The sequence below is a fragment of the Epinephelus fuscoguttatus genome, linkage group LG12 (assembly GCF_011397635.1).
Source record: "Epinephelus fuscoguttatus linkage group LG12, E.fuscoguttatus.final_Chr_v1".
NCBI lineage: Eukaryota > Metazoa > Chordata > Actinopteri > Perciformes > Serranidae > Epinephelus > Epinephelus fuscoguttatus.
The window spans coordinates 23,541,322-23,564,973 of NC_064763.1; the positions used below are offsets into that span (position 1 = coordinate 23,541,322).

Here is a 23,652-nt window from a genome sequence, read left to right on the forward strand (position 1 = left end):
GCTTGAGTTTTCATCGAAACGTGTGACCGTGGCGAGGCATCAAATTTCTATGTGTCACCACCAAACAGGAAGTGCTTTGTAACACCAGCATACATGGTCCAATCTGCCCTAAACTTTTCAAAAGATTTTTTTGGGGCATTTTTGCCTTTGGTGGACGTGGGGAATGGTGTGGGGCCGTGGGCTGGGATCCAGCCCTGGCCACTGCAGCAAGGACGAGGCCTTTGTGCATGGCGTGCCTGCCCCGAACGTCACGTTTTATAAGGCTCCAGGCCTGAAGCCAACTACATGCACATTAGGTGTCATGGTGATTGCACCACCTTCAGGCAACAGGAACCATGTCTTTTCAGACACTTACCTTTTGATTTACCTAATGTGTAGTGTGGTCTACAATTGATTTACAGGACTTTTAATAAATGTGTTCTGCAGCACCACATAGTGGACACAGAAAATGGTAGGCTACAAAATGGTTCACAGAAATTAAGTGTGGCATCAGCCAATGTCCTGCCAATACCCTCGACGTGTGTGGGGGTCGAGGGTTCATCGCTGCTTGCAGCTTTAATGTAAGCTGATTTTTGACTAATAGTGGTTTTAAATGAAAATACTATGGCAGCATAAAGCCAGTGGGAAAATCTTGGCTTTCCTTACGGGGCAGGCTTAGCCCAATAGTTATCCTGCCCCAGACCAGCACAGTTTCCCAGCATAACTTGCCACAGAAACTGAGCTTTAACTATGTCAAATTTGCTTTATGAAACTGAATCAATTATCTGAAATAAGCCTGGTTTATTTGGTCAACTCACTTTACAGAGCAGGCCCCGGGTCTGATGTTGTACAACAGCCCCTTAACAGACACTCACAGATCTATGGGAGTGTGTAAAATCCCACTGGGCCTCTGCGTCTTTACTCTCCACATGCAGACTCGTTCGGAGGGACAGTGACTGGATTTTATTAGAAATTATATCAATAGTGGTTATGTAAGACTTTAACAAATCATATTAAATATACTCATAATAAAATCATCAAAGGCGTGCATTTAATCCTACAAACTTCATAACATGCAGATCTCAAATGGTCTACTGTTCCGTTGTGACTGAAAAAGTAAGCACTGAACACAACCTCTTTGTGACATAGTCTGATGACTCTCTACCCCAGATGCATTTGGTATTTTTAATAGTCAGAAATAGTTATGTATTGTATTCAGGTTACAGTATATATTGTACAGTCCTGAGTCCAGTGTAAAAAAGAAAAGACAAAAGGGGCATCCATCCTATTTCTAAACATAGTGTGATTTACATTCTACAAAGTATGAAAGACCTGAGGGGTCAGATCATTAACTAGAATCTCCATGCATTGCATACATATGTTGTCAGCATACATCTGTGGTTAGTCTGTGTACGGGCTGAGTAACATACAACAGCAAAGAGTAGAACCTGGAGAATAAGGCATGCTACTTCTCCTGATGTGTATGTATTTCGGGGGGAACTGGTGATACAATCATAGATGTGGGGGAAAACAGGCATGCACAAGCTGACAAGACAAGTGCTGCATGTAGAGTAAATATAAAAGTGAAGTCGTGTCATAAAAACCTCATATTCTAACTCCAACTTTGGTGATTTTCTTGTATTTCCATAACCTCATAGATTAAGACAAATCTACTGTCCTTGCATATATAAAACCCTTTAAGACCACTTTGTATAAATCCAAAACAACATGGTGGGAAAGCTTAAGACCTGACTGCTTTAACTCCTCATTACTATTCAAAATGACACTGACAGAACCATGAGCCAGTCGACTAGTGCTGTCTGAATATTGTTGGTTACATGGCTTAAGAATTAAGTGCTATACTTTGTGAGAATAACATATGGAGAGTGGCATTCTATCGAGTCTGATTTGATTTTTTAAGAAAGAATGAACAGATAAATCATATCAGACAACGCTTCTTAAAGACCTGCTCCTGTGAGGTTATCTGTGCGATTAAAATGCATGCAAATGTTGCAAGAAATGATGCATGACACCTCAGAAAGAGTTTTTTGAGTGTTAAAGGAATACTTCACCCTCAAAATGATCATTTGTGTATCAGTTACTCACTGTGTGTTACATTGAATTTATGAGATAAACTTTGTTTTTCTGGCATGCCTCCACGGTGAAGAGAGAATGCGAACTGACGTAATCAGGGTCCATGTTTAACTACAGCAAAACTACTTTGAAACATCCGTTAAGAAACTCTCACCTCACACAACCTGTGCAGTATAATCCAAGTCTCATTTATCAAGTCGTATGCTCAGTACTTCCTAAAGAGACGTCCTTTTCTGACAGAAACTGGAAGTAAAACTTATCTATGCTCTCTTTAAAGCCAGACTCCATTGACAAAAATAGTAATTTTACCTTGCTGGAAACGAGAGCTGCTGGTCTACTGCTGCCTCGTTCGGTGAGTTTGTTTTTGTTGTTGTGTGACTTCGCTGTTTTAAAGGGTATGTTCAAATTCACCAAAGTCACACATTAATGCAAATAAACTGACTGATTGAGGCAGTGGTAGACCAGCAGCTCCCGCGTAACTTCAGTGAGGTAAAATTACTGTCTTTGTCAGTGAAGTCTGGCTTTGAAGAGAGCATAGATAAGAGGCCGTACACATGCTGTGTTTTTTACGCCTTCAAATTCATTGTTTTCAGTGTAGACGCGTGGCAGGCGCACTCAAACGCCAGAACGACGCCACTGCGGTGCGCACACGTTCCCAAGAGCCCATTTTAAAGGCGCAATGGCTGTGCTTTGAGATAAACCAAGTTCAACTTTTGGAAAGCAGTGGCGCACACCGCCAACAGATATCTTTAAATATTGATATATCGATAAATATGGAGAAGTTGATCATTTTAGTGCAGGGCTGCCAGAGCTTTACATCTGTCCCACGGATGATAGGCCTACACACTTATAAACAGCTCCTGGAAGAAGATCAGCTCTGCACTCAGGATGTCAGGTAAATGGGCTATGGTATAGTGTTAGTTGAGGTGGCTTAGCAACCTAAGACCCAACTGGCCGCTGCGCTCTTGAAAGCTGGCACAAAAAAAAGCAAAAAAGTAGCACCCAGCACACAACCTCGTGTTTTCCAGGCAGTTTAAGACGCGGCATGTGTATGGCTCCTAAGTTTCACTTTTAGTTCAGTTATAAGAACTAAAGTTTTAGCAAAAATGCATCTGTTTGGAAAGTACTGAGTTTGTAAACTGGTTTTTGAAAATTCATGACGAATGTTCATCTATTTTGGATTCCTTGTTCACTGTGCAAGCACGCAAGAAAAATTAACAAATTCAAGGTAACACGGAGAGTTATTTGTATACAAATGGTCATTTTTTGGGTGAAGTACTCCTTTTAACAGGTGGCAACATGGCAAGATGAAATACTAACAGGCAGAAGAAACAAAGTTTATAAAATCTGAATTACAGTCTTACAGGAAGTCAAAGTTGTGAGGCCTCAATATGCAGATTTCTGCTGCAGTGACACGTGTCAAATGCTTGTCAACTGGGAGGTAGTGAAATCCAGAGCAGTTTACTGCACAGAAAATGTTCTGTTCTGATTTGAAATCAGCTGTGAAGAGAGTACGTTTTCCAGTTTTATTGTCACTGGGTGATTTGAGGAAGGTGTCCTTGCAGAGATTTACTTCAGTCCTGTTTCTCTATTGGCTAGCTCTTGGTGGGGTGCAGTTTGCGGCCAAAGTACTCTGGCGCTGCGTCCAGCAGCCAGTCGGCGTCCACCAAACACAGGTCTCTCATGTAGCAGCGGGAGGTGTGCAGCAGCTCGTTGAAGACTACGTATGCTGGCTTGCCCTGGAAAAGGACGGAGGAGGGGTGGATGGCCACGGGCTGGTGGGTGTCCAGAGCCAAGTAGCTGCCGTCAGGTTGGAGCTCCGCGGCGTTGACGAACATCCCGTGGGCGAGGCAGCGGCGAACATTCCCTGTGTCCGCCCCACATGACTCCAGCTTCAAATTGAGCTGGTGAAGCAGAACAGTGTTTGTTCAAAATGGTGATTTAGTGGTGGTTAATCTGTTAGTTATCAATAAGGTTGAATGGGCCGCTGCCTACACAGCAGACTACAGAAGCCCTGAGAAACAGTATTGGGGATGCAGAGAATGGAGAATCTTGTTTCATGCACTGAGGTCAATGTGACACTTAATTATGATACTGATTTTAGGTGATATTCCTGTGTCCTGCCCTACATAGAACATTCACATACACTCATAAGGATTTTCAGATGTGTACCTTAAGGCAGATATCTCTGAGTTGCGCCTGGACTTCTTTCACCAGACCCATGTTCCTGCTGTTGACAAAGTTCTCTCGACACCACTCCTTTAACAGAACACATACACATGATTACATGGCAGCTCAGCAACATCATTTGATATCTAGACCAGTCCAGCTCTACTCACCTTATTACCACTGACTTTCTTGAACGCTCTGTAAATGTTGAGCAGTGTCATGTGGTCTCCTTCACTGGAGGAGAACTTCTTGCGTGCAGCGAGCACCTCTTCCCGCCGGGCAGGAGGGTTATACAGCACCGTGTCCACTGATAGCAGAGACACGATGCTCAGAATCTCTTCAGAACAGGAGTAGTCAGGGGACAACAGGATGGTCTGTGAGACGGAGCAAACAAGGCAGGGGGAATGTTACACCGAATTCAGTCTGGGTTACGCGTGTGACCCATGTGGTGCTGTGGGTCGCGGGCTGTCACTTTCAGTCAGAACCCTGCAGCACACGCGGTGCATAATGCTATGCATCCCCTTGCACTTTTTACCTTAGCGTATCGAGGCTCCAGAGGGAAGCTTGCCATCTTCTTTCCCAGAGCAGTGAGGAGAACCTGCCCCTCCTTCCTCTCCACAGCCCCCAGCAGCTCTAAATGCTCCACAGCAGTGCGAACGGCCTCTGGGATAAACAACAACAGGTTACTACGACCTACCAACACGACTGGATGATGCACAGTGACTCGTGATCAATAGCATGTTACCTGGGGAAGGCTTGGACATGAAATCAAAATTCATCACATCTGGAATCCCCAGAGCCATGAGCTGCAGCATCACACCGGCTATGTTACACCTGCAGCGCACACACACAAACACACAGAGGAACAGGCCGTTCAATCACACTGACCTAAATAAATCAAAATGTGGGACAGATTCCTGCGGATCAGCACATACGGAGCTTTATTATCTACCTCTGGATCTCAGGCACAGTCATCGGGATGAGATTGTCAAACTCCTGCTCGGTGTAGAGACGATAGCAGGAGCCGGAGTCCTCCCTGCCAGCCCGGCCCGCTCGCTGCCACGCCTGGGCTTTAGAAACCCGCTGCACCGCCAGCACCTCCAGCCCGCTGTCTGAGAGTCACACAGCACAAGTGCAATAAGATCAGAGCAGAATACCTCAACAACAAAAACACCACTGTGGATACTGTAGTGTGTAAAGCACAAAAGTGAAATATGCGAAAAGTATCAGATGTAAGATGTGACGACAAAAATGACTTAACCATTTATAAATAAATGAATAAATACAGAAATAAATAAATGATAAAATAATTAATAATAAAGAAAATATTTGAATAAATATAGATATAAACAGATTAAGGTACAAATGCATAAAAGTTGAAATTTAAACAGGACATAAATACATAAATATCTTAAATCTTTTTCTACATGTATTTATTTCTGTATTTATTCATCTTGTATTTATTTAAACATTTATTTATTTATTATCATTTAATCATTTAAATAAATAAATCATTTAACATTTACTTGTTTGCTTGTGCATACAATTATTTTTTCTATATTCATTTTTGTATGTATTTATACTTCAGTATTTATTAATTTATTCATTTATACATTAATTAATTTTGTGACAGAAAGACAAAACAGGAGAATTAAATGCGGACTGTTAAATATCAGGTCTCTATCGTCTAAAGCAGTGTTAGTAAACGAATTAATATCAGATAATCATATTGATTTACTCAGTCTCACTGAAACCTGGCTGTGTCCAGATGAATATGTTAGTCTAAATGAGTCCACTCCTCCCAGTCATAGTAATACCCACATTCCTCGAGGCAGCGACCGAGGAGGGGGAGTTGCAGCCATTTTTAACTCTAGCCTGTTAATCAGCCCTAAACCTAAACTAGATTATAATTCATTTGAAAGCCTCGTTCTTAGTCTTTTACATCCGACCTGGAAAACCTCGCAGCCACTTTTATTTGTTATAGTGTACCGTGCTCCTGGCCCGTATTCTGAATTTGTATCTGAATTCTCAGAGTTTTTATCCAGTTTAGTTCTTAAATCAGATAAAGTTATTATTGTAGGCGATTTTAACATTCATGTCGACGTTGATAATGACTCCCTGGCTACTGCGTTTATCTCATTATTAGACTCCATTGGCTTCAGTCAGGGTGTACATGAACCTACTCACTGTTTTAGCCATACCCTCGATCTAGTTCTGACGTATGGAATTGAAATTGATAATCTAAAAGTCTTTCCACAGAATCCCTCGTTATCGGATCATTATCTGATTACTTTTGATTTCTTTTTACTCGATTACACGCCACTCAGCAACAGTTACTATACTAGATGTTTATCAGATAGTGCTGTCGCAAAATTTAAGGAAAAGATTACTCCGTCATTAAATTCAATACCAAGTCCCTCAGTAACAGAGGTTTCCTGTACCGACTTTGATCATTTTGTCGATAGCGCTGTAGGCTCGCTGCGAACAACTCTTGAATCTCATTTAATCTGGACAGACAGTCTCAAAACTTATAAGAGGGGCCTCCGCAATGCCAGAGCAAACTATTACTCAGCATTAATAGAAGACAATAAGAACAACCCCAGGTTTCTTTTCAGCACTGTAGCCAGGCTGACTGAGAGTCAGAGCTCTATTGAGCCTTGTATTCCTTTAGCCCTTAGCAGTAATGATTTTATGAGCTTTTTTAATGACAAAAATTCTAACTATTAGAGGCAAAATTCATGACCTCCTGTCCTCAGATAGTACCTATCTAACCTCAAACACAGCTGTAAAACATAATATATATTTAGATTGCTTCTCCCCAATTTCTCTTCAAGAATTGACCGCATTGATTTCTTCATCTAAATCATCAACGTGTCTCTTAGACCCCATCCCAACTAGGCTACTTAAGGAGGGCTTTCCTTTAGTTAACACTCATATATTAGATATGATCAATATATCCTTATTAACAGGCTATGTACCACAGTCTTTTAAGGTAGCTGTAATTAAACCTCTACTAAAAAAGCCCACCCTGGATCCAGAGGTGTTAGCCAACTATAGACCAATATCTAATCTTCCCTTTATGTCAAAGATCCTTGAGAAAGTAGTCGCAGACCAGCTGTGTGATTTTCTCCAGGATAATAATCTATTTGAGGAATTTCAGTCAGGATTTAGAGTGCATCATAGCACTGAGACAGCACTAGTTAAAATTACAAATGACCTTCTGATTGCTTCAGACAAAGGACTTGTCTCTGTACTTGTTTTATTAGATCTTAGTGCGTTTGACACAATTGACCATCAAATTCTACTGCAGAGACTGGATCACTTAATTGGCCTAAAAAAGTTTCAGCACTGTTGGTTTAAATCTTATTTATCTGATCGCTTTTCAGTTTGTTGACGCTCATAATGAACCATCCTTACGCATCAAAAGTTTGTTTTGGAGTTCCGCAAGGTTCTGTGCTCGGACCAATCCTATTTACTCTGTATATGCTTCCTCTAGGTAACATCATTAGAAATCACTCTATAAATTTCCATTGTTATGCGGATGATACACAGTTGTATTTATCGATGAAGCCAGAAGAAAGTAATCAATTAACTAAACTCCATAACTGCCTTAAAGACATAAAAACCTTGATGAGCACCAATTTCCTGATGTTAAATTCAGACAAAACTGAAGTTATTGTTCTTGGCCCCAAACAACTCAGAGACTCTTTATCTGATGACATAGTTTCTCTAGATGGCATTGCTCTGGCCTCTAGCACTACCGTAAGAAACCTCGGAGTAATATTTGATCAAGATTTGTCTTTAATTCTCATTTAAAACAAACCTCACGGACTGCATTTTTTCATCTGCGTAATATTGCGAAAATTAGGCCTATCCTGACCCAAAAAGATGCAGAAAAATTGGTCCACGCTTTTGTTACCTCAAGGCTGGATTACTGTAACTCTCTATTATCAGGTAGCTCTAGTAAGTCCTTAAAAACTCTCCAGCTAATTCAGAATGCAGCAGCACGTGTACTAACAGGAACTAAGAAACGAGATCATATTTCTCCTGTTTTAGCTTCTCTGCACTGGCTCCCTGTAAAATCCAGAATTGAATTTAAAATCCTACTGTTAACTTATAAAGCTCTAAATGGTCAAGCTCCATCATATCTTAGAGAGCTCATAGTGCCATATTATCCCACCAGAACACTGCGCCTGAGAACGCAGGGTTACTCGTGGTCCCTAAAGTCTCCAAAGTAGATCAGGAGCCAGAGCCTTCAGCTATCAGGCTCCTCTCCTGTGGAATCATCTTCCTGTTGCGGTCCGGGAGGCAGACACCCTCTCTCTCTCTCTCTCTCTCTCTCTCTCTCTCTCTCTCTCTCTCTCTCTCTCTCTCTCTCTCTCTCTCATTCTATTACTGCATCTAGCTAACTCGGCCATTCTGGATGTCACTATCTCGGCTTCTTCTCCGGAGCCTTTGTGCTCCACTGTCTCTCAGATTAACTCATATCACAGCGGTGCCTGGACAGCGTGACGTGTGTGGTTGTGCTGCTGCCGTGGTCCTGCCAGATGCCTCCTGCTGCTGCTGCCATCATTAGTCATTAGTCATACTTCTACTGTTATTATACACATATGACTATTGTCACACTTGTATACTGTTGTAAGCTACTGTCATTACTTGCATCTCTCTCTCTCTCTCTCTCTCTCTCTCTCTCTCTCTGTCTCATTGTGTCATGGCCTACGGATTACTGTTAATTTGTTATGCTGATCTGTTCTGTACGACATCTATTGCACGTCTGTCCATCCTGGAAGAGGGATCCCTCCTCAGTTGCTCTTCCTGAGGTTTCTACTGTTTTTTTCCCCCGTTAAAGGGTTTTTTTGGGGGAGTTTTTCCTTATCCGCTGTGAGGGTCATAAGGACAGAGGGATGTCGTATGCTGTAAAGCCCTGTGAGGCAAATTGTGATTTGTGATATTGGGCTTTATAAATAAAATTGAATTGAATTGAATTGAATTTATATTTCAGTCAATTTTTGTCCTCCATAAAAACTGGCCCCTGTGACTGATCTATTATTATATACAGTATGACTTTGTTTGATTGTTTAGTGCAGTGGTTCCCACATTAGGGGGGGCCCCTCCAAAGGGAAATTAGAAATTCAGGAATTTGTTCAAATTTTGGGACTTTTCTCCAATCACTGCTTTCTGCAAAGTACTGGACTCTTGTAACTTTGTAGGCCTTAAAAAGTAGCTTCCCTATTTTTCAACTTGGCCTTCTTTTTTCTCATGTTTTTGTGTCTAAGTGACTGATACTAACCAGTATTGAGCGAGAGACGGTGATGCCGAAACAGGCTGCAATGTCATCACTCCAGACGCATTCACGCTGTCACTGTAGGTCCACTGAACGTGCATGTTTTTGTCACCGACAGGCTCAGATTGTTAATATAAGTGTCTGAGACCACTATAGAAAGGATCCATACAGAGATAGACCTTTTTGTTAAATAGTAGGTTCCTTTTTTAAACCAGAAATGGCCCCAAAATCTCCATCGTCAAACCCACCAGACTCCATTGAATTAAACAGCAATTTTATCATCATAAAACACACTTCATTTAAAGTCAATGGAAACAAAATAAAACTCACAAAAACCATCTTGATTTGTATTTCCACTGTTACAACAACCACCAGCTCTGGATTGGTTGAAATAAACCCTTAATGTGCCCAGTCAGATGTGAAAATATGCTGACTCTATACATACTTAAATTACTGGTTATTTAAATGAAGTCTGGTGGGTTTGGTGATGGCGGTTTCAGGGATGTTTCTGTCTAAACAAAATAAAACTCACTCTTTAACAAAATGTATTTCTCTGGAGGGATCCTCTCCATAATGCTGTCAGACACTTGTAATAGCAATTGGAGCCTGTCAGTGGCAAAAACAGCACTTTAAGGAGATGCACAATGACGCTGCAAACATGCTGCTAGTGGTTACACTGCAGCCCGTTTCCTCTCGCTCAACACTGGACCAATTTAAAATTGTTGCTCCTCTCGGTCACTTACACACTAAAACATGGAAAAAGGGTCCAGGTTGAGAAATACCAACGTTACCCTTTAACACGGATATGAGAATGTGAATGTGAGAAAAGACTGAATCATCTAACCAGGGTTGAAACGTTTGGCCTTCACCATCCCCGTGTCTATGACGAATTTGATCCCAGAGATTGTGACTGATGTCTCGGCAATGTTGGTTGAGAGGATGACCTTCCTGCATCCCTGAAAGTGGCACAAAGGACAACACTCTGTATGAAGTACACAGTGATATAGATAATCTGGCTACAACACATATGGCTTTACAGTGTTAAGAAAACGAGGTACTGTTTATGTGGCACTTCAGCCTTTAACGCAACAGTAAACAGTTGACAACAGCAGTGCACAGATTGCACATCTGAAAACAATGTGGCTATTTTTTTTATCACAAACATGTCCCTTTGTCAACACTGCTCTGTTTCTCCTGCATGTTCCCTGTTGCCTTTACCTTGGGAGCGGGCTGGAAGACCCTGAGCTGCTGTGCTGGGGGCAGCGATGCGTACAAAGGGATAACTACCATGGGACCGCAGCCGTCGGGCAGATGCTTGGCGATGTCCCGGCATGTCCTCGCCAGAGCCTCGATCTCCTCCTGACCCGTCATGAAGACTAAGATGTCATGGGACGGAGGTGCCTCCTGTGCGCAAACAACAAGACCATGTTCTGTTCCAGCGTCAAGGAGAATCATCACAGTACGTGAACATGCACCCAGGAAAGCTGTTTCCTCACAGGTTTGTGTTTTATAATGCTAAAGGCGACAGAGTCTATTGTTTTGGCTTTGATTTTAAATGGAAACACAACTGATTACAAATAAGTGATTAAAGGTTAAATGTGGGTGTCTCATCAGAGTTGATGGTGCATGTAGACGTGGCGATACATCGATTGTAAGCGATGCATCGCAGCTTGTTACACGTGAGATGCTGAGACCAGCCGTGTGCTGCAGAATAAAAGTACCAGTGGTTTTGCTTTGATTTAGTTTATTGCCAGAGTGCTTCATTTAACTTAATTATAACAGCACTCTGATATAACTACTTTAACTTTAGAACAGTACTTTGTTTAACATAATTATAACAGTACTTTAATTACTTAATTTAATTTTATAACAGTACTTTATTAGTACAGTACTTTAATTACCTTTTTTTAAAAACAGTACTTAATTATAGTACCTTATTTAACTTTATTATAACAGTACTTTATTTAACTTTATTACAACAGTACTTTATTATTACAATATATTATTTACCTTTTTAAAAAACGTACTTTTATTAAATTTATTATACAGGTACCTTATTTAACTTTATTATAACAGTACTTTATTTAACTTTATTACAACAGTACTTTATTATTACAATACATTATTTACCTTTTTAAAAAACGTACTTTTATTAAATTTATTATACAGGTACCTTATTTAACTTTATTATAACAGTACTTCATTTAATTTTATTTTAACAGTACTTTAACTTTATTATGACAGTATGTTATTATTACAGTACATTATTTACCTTTTTTTAAAAACAGTACTAATTGAATTTATTATAACAGTACTTCATTTAATTTTATTTTAACAGTACTTTAAATTTATTATGACAGTATGTTATTATTACAGTACTTTATATACCTTTTTAAAGTGCTTTATTTAACTTCATTATAATATTATTTTATTATAGCAGTGCTTTATTTATCTTTATTATAACAGTATTTTATTTCATTTTATTATAAATATACATTATTTAACGTTATTAAAGCACGGGGCGTCGGTGGCTTAGTGGTACAGCAGGCGCCCCATGTACAAGGTTGTTGCCGCAGCGGCCCGGGTTCGACTCCAGCCTGTGGCCCTTTGCTGCATGTCCTTCCCTCTCTCTCCCCCTTCACGCTTAAGCTGTCCTATCAATTAAAGGCTAAAACGCCCAAAAAATATCTTAAAAAGAAAAAAAAAAAGTTATTAAAGCATTACTTTTTTGAAGTTTATCACAGCAGTACCTAATTCAACTTAATAGTAATAGTACTGTATTTCGCTTATATAATAGTACTTAAATTTGATTACAACAGTACATTATTTAACTTTATTTCAACAGTTAGGGGTGGGAATCACCAGAGGACCCAGGATACAATATTATCACAATACTACATTATACAAGACCATTGTGAGTTTATGATTCACTGAGTATTGCTTTACCGTATATTGCAATTTGTTACCTTTTTTCAAATGCAGATTATTTCCCCCCAAAAACATTGTCAACATCCGTTTTATCTGATGAGATAATTTTTTCAGTCTGTTGGTCTCAATCCAATCATTTTTACTGCATCAAAATCTAGTGGACTGAAAAAGCAACTGATTTTATTTTTTTAATTCTTTTGTGGGCTACCAATACTTTAATTTGTATTTGCATTATTAATAATTTACATGACAAAAAATCAATACTTGGGATCCCTGTATCGACACAATATTGCCATGCAAATTATTGTGATACTATACTGTATTGTTTTCCCCCCAGCCCTCATAACAGCAATTCATTTAACTTTTTAATTACAATACTTTAACTTTTTTATATCAGCACTTCATTACACTGTACTGTAATAGTAGTTATTTAAGTGGTGTAGTCTTTTGGTGGTCTACAGTAGATTAGAGGAGATTTCTTAATGTCACTTATTGTGATATAACCTAAAAATTAATGCAATATTATTTATAGGCAATACTGCCCTGCACCTGGTCAATGTAGTCCACTGAATAAATTCCTCAGTGCCCACTATACTGACTGGTCACAGAGCTGTGCCCACAGCACCCAGCCAAAAAACAGGTGACACAAATACTCATTCAGTATTTAAAAGGAAGCAGGCAGTTGGCTTCAGGGCACTTTTGCCTCTGTGTGAACCTGGCGTAATGCAGCTGCAGCCTGTCTCAGCTGCATTTTTCCAGCCGCATGATCAAATAACTACAGCTGAAAATCAGAGTCAGCAAAACCAGTTCAAAATGTGTCCTCATTCATTTGCTCTCATATTTCGGGATGCCACTTTTGCTGTTGAAAACGTAGCTGCTTTGCTGCAAAGCAAAGAGAACAAGGAAGTTTTGTTTTTGAGCCCCTGGTCTGAGATGTGTTAGCCTGTAGTTCTTCCTCCTTCCAGCTGCGTCACTGTCACGTCAAATGACAGGATGCAGGAGGAACAAAATTTATTGCTTCAATCAACTACATTTTCCATCAACACTGACAGGACAGGCACATAAAAGGTGACACATTTTCATTTTAAATAAGTGAAATTGTACAGTGTCCCATGCACTCAACTACAATACAAAAATAGCCTCAGTAACCCAGTAAAACTGCTAACACAAACATTTTATCTTGTTGCAGACTACCTGATGGATCTGGAAGACGGAGACGAGTGCCGCCTGCAAGTAGTCCGACTGGGGCTGCTTGGTGTAGTAGATCTGAATGGGATGCTGCCTGCCCTCCAGGTACAGCACAGGTGACTTGTTGAAGTACTCTGAGAACAAATCCACATCCATCGTGGCTGACATCACTATGACCTGCGCAGGTTACACAAAACATAGAAGCGACAGTTTGAGGTTTTGGTAAATGAGCTGCTGAAACAGATCAACACAGCTTTTGTCACATGACGTGAAGGGACTGGACTACTAGAACTCCTACCTTCAGGGGAATCTTATTAAGTTCTTTGCGCCTGCGTTGAGCAGTCTTGACCACGCCAAACAGCACATCAGTGTGCACAGTGCGCTCGTGAGCTTCGTCCAGGACCACCACTGTGTAGCGCAGCAGCAAGGGGTCTCCAATGGCCTCACGCAGCAGCATGCCATCTGTCATGAACTTCAGCTTTGTCTCAGAGGAGGTGACATCCTCAAAGCGCACTGTGTAACCAACCTGAAAAGAAATTTGTTCATTAAGAGCACAGTAGAACTTTAAGTAATGGTGCTACTATTTAAGTTCAGGCTTTTGTCCAAAGGGCACCTCTAAGCCTACATTTTAAAGAACAGACTAAGAAGGTACGTGCTAAATGAGTCTATCGTGCATACCAGCTTGCCAAGCTGAGTCCTCTTCTCCTCTGCCACCCTTCCTGCCAGTGAGATTGCAGCAACTCGACGAGGTTGAGTGATGGCAATGATGCCCTGTCGTCCGATGCCGGCCTCATACAGATACTGGGGGATCTGAGTGGTCTTCCCAGAGCCGGTCTCCCCTGATGGATGAGAGAGAAATGGGTCAAGTTGGACAGAGTTCAGGTGATACACTATGAATCTGCAGGGAAGATGGGCCTTTTTCTAAACACAATGTTCACCAAGATGTCCTGTAACCAGTGGTGGAAGAAGAATTCAGATTTTTCACCAGTTTTAATGACACGGTCTGTTTGTTTTGGAGAGGAAGAAACCTCTGCAGCTAATTCAGCTCCTGGTAAAAACCTTCTGAAACATAAACACTGAAGAAATTCTTGACAGGAGTGTATCAGCTGGTTGCAGCCTGCAGACACATGTAGTGCAACAAAAAGTACAACTGTTAAAGTGGTGTAGAGGAGTGTACACACGGGTATACACCCCATATACCTGTGTATACACTCTTCATTTTCTGGCTGTTTGCAGTCAGTGTTGGGAAGGTTACATTTGAAATGTAATAGATTACAGATAACAAGTCACCCTGTTAAAAATGTAATAAGTAATGCAACTATTTAACTACTTCATCAAAGTAGCGTACCTTACCACATTTAATTAGCTTTTGATTACCTCTCCAATGCATGTTTTAAACTTGGCAATAAAGTAAAATGTAATGATAGGAAAATTTTGTATGTGAATCAAAATGGGAAGCAGAACTGAATATTAATATGTCGGGGTAATGAGTGGCGTTCCATCTGTAGCGTGCAACAAACCTCCACCAGAGAGAATTTGGCTGGAAGAATATAATTCGATTTTTTTTATCACACCATATACAAAATACAAACAGCAGCACTCCTTCATGGACACAACCCACATACTCAGTTCTACTGCTCATCCGACAAATGCATGTTCCTTACAAATGTGGCACCATTTAAAAGGGAAATAAACAGGTTTTCCAACGGAGTTAGATTTATTGCCAAGAAGCATTGTTACAACAAAGAAATAATCTACCAAATACAAATTTCCCTTTTTTTTGTGCTTAGTTTATATTCCATGGAAAAACTGACCTTTCACCTGAAGACTAAAGCAAGGACACGTGTGCAACGCTGGGATAAAAGGACAGACTATAAGAGGAATGTGGTGTTATTTAGTCAGCGAGTCATAAGACGTGTATCAAAGTTGTAAACTGAAGGCAGTGTTTCCCCCTGATGTTTTGTTGATTGAATAATTGAAAATATATTAGATACAAAGTTGAAAAAAGAACAAAAACTTGGCGATAAAGCTTGAAAATGGTGGATCTAGGCGGTGCCAAAAGAAGGCACTGCGAAAATGATGCAAAGCAAGAGAATAAATGTCATATTCTACATGTGAACTAATGGTTTACAGAAAAATAATATATTCAGATGTAACCCTTCTGTGATCACCAACATTTTGTTTAGTAGGCCTAATTGTAGTTCAATTACATGATTTTTCTCAGTAACTGTAGCAGATTACTAATGCATTTATTTTGTAGTGTAATTACTGTGACCATTTACTCCCCAACACTGTTGACAGTGTACACACCAATCAGCCAAAAAGCCATTGGACTATAAAGGAGGCTATACCCACTTCCTGCCCATCTACCTAGCATCACACTACAGAATATCTCCCTCTGAGATGTAGTGGAGAATCATAAAGTTGCATAAGAGGGTAATACTCCATCACAAGTACCTCGAAATGGTACAGTGCTATAGCAAATATACTTGGTTACATCCCTCCACTGGATACAACTCACTTATTTAGCGGGAAAAGGCTAAAATAGTGTTAATCTTGTTGCACAGCAGCGGCTAACGTTAGCAGCATTAGCATTAGCAGTGTAGCAGCTCACCTATGAGGATAGCATTGTGCAGCTGTCTCAGTTGGTTCAGCAGCTGAGGTTTCGCCTGGTAGATGGGAAGCTGTTTCCTCTGGACGTCTATCGGAGTGGTTGCATTTCCCTTTCTAGGCAGCAGCATTCCAGGTTTCTTCTTATCGAGACGGAAGAAAACAGACCCCGGCTTGAATTTCTTCGCCGGAGGAGGGTCGGGGTCGTGGGGCATGGTCTGGAGAAAGTGACCCTGGTGGCGGAACCTTTGCGGAGATTCTTCGGACGTCAGAAAGAAAGAAGAAAAGTTCTTTTCATGCTCACTGACAGACGAGCGAGCGTCACTGCGGATGTTTTGCTACCTCTGCAAAAACGTCCCCACGTGGTAGAAAGTCGGCGCAGATGTTTGACGTCATCACTCGGTGTGAATTTTAACCTGAATAAGGACTGTCAGGCAAAAGCAGGACAGCAAGATTATATATAGATTATATGAGCAAGACAGTTAAGTGTTGACAATTTTTTTTGTTGTTTTCAGTGTTGTCTACTCCCGTTTGATAAATTTGGTATGTCTGTTTTTTTTAACTAATTTTTAAAATTCTTATTTTTATGTATTTAATCTCCCCCTGGCCTATTATATTTTGTTATTAATTTTTACGCACATCCTTTGCGAGATTTTGTATGTTCTTCTAATATATATATATATAATATATAATATAACAATATAATATATAATGTTAAAAAAAAAGGTTGCAGGTAAAATTCACGGGACACATATTTATTGGTTTTTCAGTCAAAATCAAAACCAGAATCCAGTTTATAGCCAAACAGTTGACATGTATGATGAATTTGCTTTGGTGTATTGTTGCATAACATAATAAAAAAAATAATAAGTTGGGGCGTTGGTGGCTTAGTGGTAGAGCAGGCGCCCCATGTACAAGGCTGTTGCTGCAGCGGGCCAGGTTTGACTCCAGCCTGTGACCCTTTGCTGCATGTCACTCCCTCCCTCTCTCTTCCCCTTTCACACTTGTCTGTCCTATCAAATAAAGGCTATAAAATATCTTAAAAAGAAAAAAAAGTTAACAACAAAAGCAAGTGCAAAAAATAATAAACATTAATATGAAATAGCAGAAGAATACAATAAAATTATGGAGAAATACAGTAAAAGTGTGTACAGTACATAATAATAGTAATAATAGTAATAATAATAATAATACACTTTATTTTTATAGCACCTTTCAACACACAGTTACAAAGTACTGTATGATGAAACTAAACACATTTAAAACACAAGGAGAATGAAACATGTCATAAAATGTCACCAAAGTAAACAATAAAATGGTCAAAACCAAAATCAAGATAATAGCTCAGATAAACTCAGATAATTTTTTCCGTTAGAAGTATGTCTTTAAGCAAGACTTAAACGACGTCTGTGACTCAGACAGCCTTACATTAGCCTTGTAACTTAATGAAAAATAAAACAACTGTGCAGTTTGTAAAAATGGAAGTTTTGTGAGGAAATATGCAGAATGATCCAAAGAATAAGCAAAGGTTCGGAAGCTGAGAACGGCTATGTTTGCAATAGTTTTTTATAATATTGTCATCTCAAGATTACCATAATTGTTTCAGTATTGCGATATAACAAAGTTAATTTCCTGGTAATAATAGGTTCAATCATGTCGATTCAAAAGAGGAAGCCCTTCTGCGCGGAGTTTGCATGTTCTCCTGTGTCAGTGTGGGTTTTCTGCGGGTACTCCAGCTTCCTCCCACAGTCCAAAGACATACAGGTTAATTGATGACTCTAAATTGCCTGTAGGTGTGATTGTGAGCATGAATGGTTGTCTGTCTCTATGTGTCAGCCCAATGGCAGTCTGGTGACCTGTCCGAGGTGTACCTCGCCTCTTGCCCAGTGTCAGCTGGGATAGGCTCCAGCCCCCCACAACACTTCACAAGAAAAACAGTTATGGAAAATGAATGACTGACAAAGTGCTTTACATTAAAGGCAGACACACAATAAACATAAAAATAAAATATCAGTGACAAGCAGCAAGTTAAATCACAACAACAACAAACCAAATGAGGGCAAAGATGATGTATTCTCACAAAAAGCCTGTCTGAATAATTTCGGGTAATATAGCAGGTAGAAGGGACGGCCAATACCTTTTGATCAGATGACCTAAGTTGCTGATTAAGCAAATACGGGAGGAGGAGGTCAGTAATATACTGGAGTGTTTGACCATGCAAGGCTCTAAAAGTCAGCACCAGTGTCTAAAATGGGTGTGAAATTTAATGGGAAGCTGGTGACGAGGGGATAAAACTGGCGTGATATGTGATCTCTTGTTGTTTTTTGTTAAAAGCCAAACAGCTGCATTTTGGACAGTTTGTAAACTGCTCAAAGAAGTTTGATTTAAACAGGTAAAAAAAGCATTACAATAATCTAAACGAGAAGATATACAAGCATAAACAATCATCTCTATCTCCACCTTGGTCAACACAGATCTTAATTTAGTAATGACCCTTCATCAGAAAAAAACATGACAGCAGAAGCTGGCCGACTGGTTATCAAGTGACACGAACAGTTCAAGTACGACATCTAAATTTCAAAGGTTTTGCTGGACGCAAACAGTGAGATATCTCATGTGCTGCTTGATGTCAGGAAGTAATAATGAGAACCTCTGTCTTATTTGTATTTAACTGAAGGGAGTTATCAGTCATCCAAATCTTAATGGCCTCCAAACATTCATTTAAAGGGCCAGTGTGTAATATTTAGCATGGTTTATTGTCAATCTGAATCTGAATCTGAATATTCTACCTATTAATATTAATGGTAAGACAACACGTTTACATGTCGTTTTCTATATGTTCTCTGACATTTATCCAAACGATATGAGGCGGTCATTGTGGAAAAAAAATCTTGTTTAGTGGACTAACTTTGCATTTGAAGTATGCCCGTTCACTTACATTTTAACAGGTCTGACGGTACTATGCGCCCGGCTGTATCTAGGCTAATGGCTAACATGCTAACTATTATTTTTATGTCACTAGTCACTTGAAACAAATTTAGGACGATAGGAGACAGGTTGAAATAAACCGAAATTTCCCTTTAACAGTCAAAAACAAAAACAGAAAGAAAATCTATTACAACAACAAATATATTTAACAGATGGACCCATGTCATGAACCCTTAATAAACAGAAAGAAGTTATCCCAGACTTCAGCAAATTTCTCTGTTGTATTATTCATTCGAGCCAGTAAATATTCAAAGAAGGCAATTTCTGTCATAAGTCTAATCCATTCCATAGGCGTTTCTAGCCCGTTTTTGGGGGTGCTGAAGCACCCCTAAATTGAACCCCAGCACTCCTAATATTTGAGAGATTTGTATTTATTTATTTATTGTACTGTATGTCCTTTTTTAACAAGATAGAAAAGTGTCAAAACCATACAGTACTTGGTTGAAACATAATATTTTAACAACAAAAATACAGCCCCGCGGTTTCTATTGCACACTCCAGCCCGCTAGGCTGGGAAGTAACTGGCGGCGTACGATGCACGTCAAAACAGCCACCCCCATTATTTTCTATTTACAAACCCACACCGGCACCGCGGCACTTTACGCTATTGTCCTATTTTTCCAGTGTCGCCGCCCTTGAAAAAGCGCCATTTTGTACTTCCCAGCTCCTGTGCAATAGAATTCCGGTTGACGCCCCACAGCGCAACGCGTTTTGTGTGTCTTATAAGAGTGTTGTTGACTTGTGTCAGTGACGCCGCCGTTATATGACGCCACAGGTGTGTTTTGGCCATGGGCTCACATGTGCATGTGTTAATATTAAAGCCAAGGTGCCACTGACTAGCTAACTGACTGGATGCCCTTTAACATTATAACTCCTATTGTGTGTGTGTGTGTGTGTGTACAGACAGACAGACAGCCTCATCATGGATATAAGATTGTTTTTTCAAAAACAAACAAACAAAAAAAAAGAGCCAGGTTCAGGAGTGTGTGGTCTGTCTGCCTAGAACGATGTTGTAAGTTGGATCAATGTATCAGTTTATATCTCTTATTAGATATAAAACGCATTGTTTGGTTATTTGCCTTTTGGTTGACAGTACAAAGAGAGAGAGAGGAGCAGAGAGAGGACTTTATTTATTAATATTCTTATTAGTATTTTTGGTACTCACTATAGGGGGCTGGTTTACTCCACAAACATACATACTGTTTATGTGTATGTTGAGGAGCTGCTGTATCAAAATGAGTTGTCTTCCCCCAGAAATTAGGAATACGATATGTTTCTTTTATGATTCCAATCCATTCCTCTTTTGCTGTGACTCAGCATTTAAATAACCTTTATCAGATTTGATGGTTTAGTCACAGACTTTCCCAAAAAGTGTTGTGCTTTTCTTTCATAAATGTGGGAATGAAATTGCGTTAAAATGTACAAAACAGTGAAATTTATCTTGCCTGGCTGGGCAGCTCTCTGGGTGCTCAGCACCCCTAAACCTCTGATCCTAGAATCGCCCCTGATCCATTCAGTGAATTCCTGGGTTTTTGTATTTCTCCAGTACCTTCAAACAACTCTTGCTGCAGAAAGTAAACCATTTACTAACAAACCAAACTGAGCCCTAGTGGCATCTGGTGGCAAAAATATTTTGTCCCTAAGAAGATTATCACGCTATCTTGAGAAATCAGCCTTTTATTTTTTTGTCCAGGCCTGTGGTGGCAGGGGTCGGCCACAATCTTTCCTGCTGCCTGCTTCAGGGTCCCGCAGGTTTACAGAACCTGGATGGACAGCAGATTGCAGCAAATCACCTTCTTCATAGAGAAGTCACTGCAGTCGGTATCCAAATCAAACCATCTGATGACAGTGATGTTACTGTATTAGTATTGGTCATCTGCCTCAGCCACCTGTATGGAAGATTTAAAATGCCTGAAGAAAAACAACTAAAGAAAGAAATAAAGTGAAATGTCCTTCTTATGTCAGCCTGTTTTTAGATAACAGAATTCATTCATTCATTGTGATATAGATTTTCCATTGCACATTCAAATCAAATAATATTCAAAACAGAGGCATCGGTGGCTGAGTGGATAGAGCAGGTGCCCCATATACAAAGGCTCAGTCCTTGCTGCAGCAGCCACAGGCTCACTTCCAGCCTCCAGCACTCAGCTGCGTGTTGTTCCCTAAGCTAAAGAAAAAAAAAAAAAGTCTTAAAAAAAAGGAGGAGGTGCAAGCAAGCTCCCAGGAAGGACACATCTGTATATAGATTAATACATTTTTTTCCTGCAGCACCACAAAGCAGAAAGGACAATCACTGTACAAACATATACAAACATTAGACCGCTTATTTGGCTAAGTGTTGACAGGTGATAGGTGGTAGTTAGCTGAGTGGTTTAATGAAGGACAACAAGTTAATGACATCTGTTAACATGTCCGCAAGGTAAATAGGCAGAATTGCCTGAAGGGTTAAATGTCAGACAACAGGGTGGATGAACTTTGCATTGCATTGATTTATTGCTACTGATGAAAGTAGGAAAAACATTTGACCAGTTTAAGAAATAACTTAAAGATACAAAAGGACACTCATATTAGGTCTCTTCTTATGGTATTTTTTTTAGTAATACTTCCAGACATACATTAGCATTAGCATTAGCTTATCCTCTTCCATTAAACCAGTTTATGTCAAAGCTTATCAATACTACAGTCTTTGATAATTTAACCCTGGGTCTAACTTAGTACGGGGTTTCGGTACCCATCCCTAGTCTGAACTGGGCGTAAGTGTCTGAGTTCATTGCCTCTGATAGCACAATCCATTCTTGTGCCATGGAAAATTCACGTATCAATGAATTTATAGTTATTAGAAACAACATTTTTTTGTCCTTTTAACATATGTTATTCTGGAACACAATTAAATTTGCTTCACAGAAAATGCACACATAAAATAAGATGATATCACATCTCATACACTATTATGTCACTTTATTTATTTGTTTGTTTGTTTTATGTTGTTTGTTTAGGAATTTTTAATCTTCCATAACCTTTGAGTTAGACAAAGTAAAGGTCAAGGCTGTGTTGTATATCTTGCAGCCACCAGAGGGCACCATGGTGACTTTACCTCACAATCAGGCAGACTGTAAATCAGCGTTAAGACTGTCTGTGTGTGACTGTTTTATTTAGTCTGTTTACAGTTTATTTCTGATTCTGATAAGCTTTTTGATGCTGGATTTAGCCTAATAAATAGGCATGGTAGTGGACTTTAATCTGCCTGAAGGAAGACCAGAGACATTTGTAAAACGTTGACTGAACGTGACCATATTGTCACTACAAGATTCCCCTTAAAATGTTGAATTATTCATTATATTATATTATATATTATATTTTCACACTTAGAGCCTTGGCACAGTGATGATATATATTTTATTTTATTATTTTATTTTTCATATCTAAAGCTCTAGTGTTAAACATGATAGCATATTTCCCCTCTGACATCAATAAAGTATTTCTGATTATGATTTCTGATTCTGAAGAACATACCATGGTTGGAAATGATTGGCCCATAAAGTGAGATTTATGGCTGTTATGTCTTTATTCCTTAAGGCTCTGAATCTCTACATGAAAAAAAGGTGACAGTGACATAATATTCTCATGTTCTTCTTTAATTAACAGCAATTAGGTGTATTATCATCACCCTCTCGTGTCCTGCTCAGTGTGCCAACACTTCTGATTTTAAGCACCATTTACATCCGTAGCCAGAGGGGAAGAAAGTGTCCTTAAATAGCTCAGTATAAACTTTCCCTCCATAACAGCCCCAAGAGTGCAGCTCTGCAGAGCATCACACGACCACAGCATGACTACTAAAGCATCGTTTTGAAAGGTTTTCTTGATTCTGTCAAATTTAAGGAAACAGTGGAAGAAACAACATGTTTTTTATAAAGACAGGTTATTTAGCAACACACGGGAAATGATGCAACTAACGCTTTGTAACCTGACACTCACATACAGTAGAAATGGTTTCAGGGGAATTTGGATTTGTGAGGGAAGTTACCTGATAGACATATTGTCAGGGCAGTTTCAACATGCAAAGCTGGACCTATAGCACATTCCCCCCTCTAGGCAAGCTTGATTAATAATTAATAATAATTTAAAACCTTAAGAAAAAAACAATAATTTGTGTAATGGACATTTTGCTGCAATACATCCTTCCAACCAGCAGAGCGCTCCTGTGCACTTGGCTTCATTACTTAACGAAGGACTATTTATTGTGCTATTTGGTTCATGATCAGGCTACTTTTGCATTTTAGTGAAATAAAAGTTTTTAAAATGTGGCTAGTTAAAGGCTAAAGTGAACAGACATGTTTTGAGCTTTCTTTTAAAACTATTTAGCGAGCTAGCTTCCCTGATATCTATAGGTGGTGTGTTCCATAACGTTGGGG

The 23,652-nt window shown here is 39.6% G+C and overlaps 1 protein-coding gene across 1 annotated transcript; it reads right to left on the reverse strand.

Annotated features, from left to right (window-relative positions):
• Nucleotides 1-902: 902 nt before the first annotated feature.
• Nucleotides 903-16,604, reverse strand: dhx33 (DEAH (Asp-Glu-Ala-His) box polypeptide 33). Its single transcript, XM_049591896.1, has 12 exons — nucleotides 16,257-16,604; nucleotides 14,321-14,481; nucleotides 13,941-14,168; nucleotides 13,649-13,819; nucleotides 10,745-10,930; nucleotides 10,371-10,482; nucleotides 5,195-5,354; nucleotides 4,988-5,076; nucleotides 4,778-4,905; nucleotides 4,413-4,616; nucleotides 4,246-4,332; nucleotides 903-3,977 (listed from the first exon to the last, which is right to left on the reverse strand). The coding sequence occupies exons 1-12, from the start codon at nucleotides 16,465-16,467 to the stop codon at nucleotides 3,669-3,671; spliced, it is 2,046 nt and encodes a 681-aa protein (XP_049447853.1). The 5' UTR covers nucleotides 16,468-16,604; the 3' UTR covers nucleotides 903-3,668.
• Nucleotides 16,605-23,652: the final 7,048 nt, after the last annotated feature.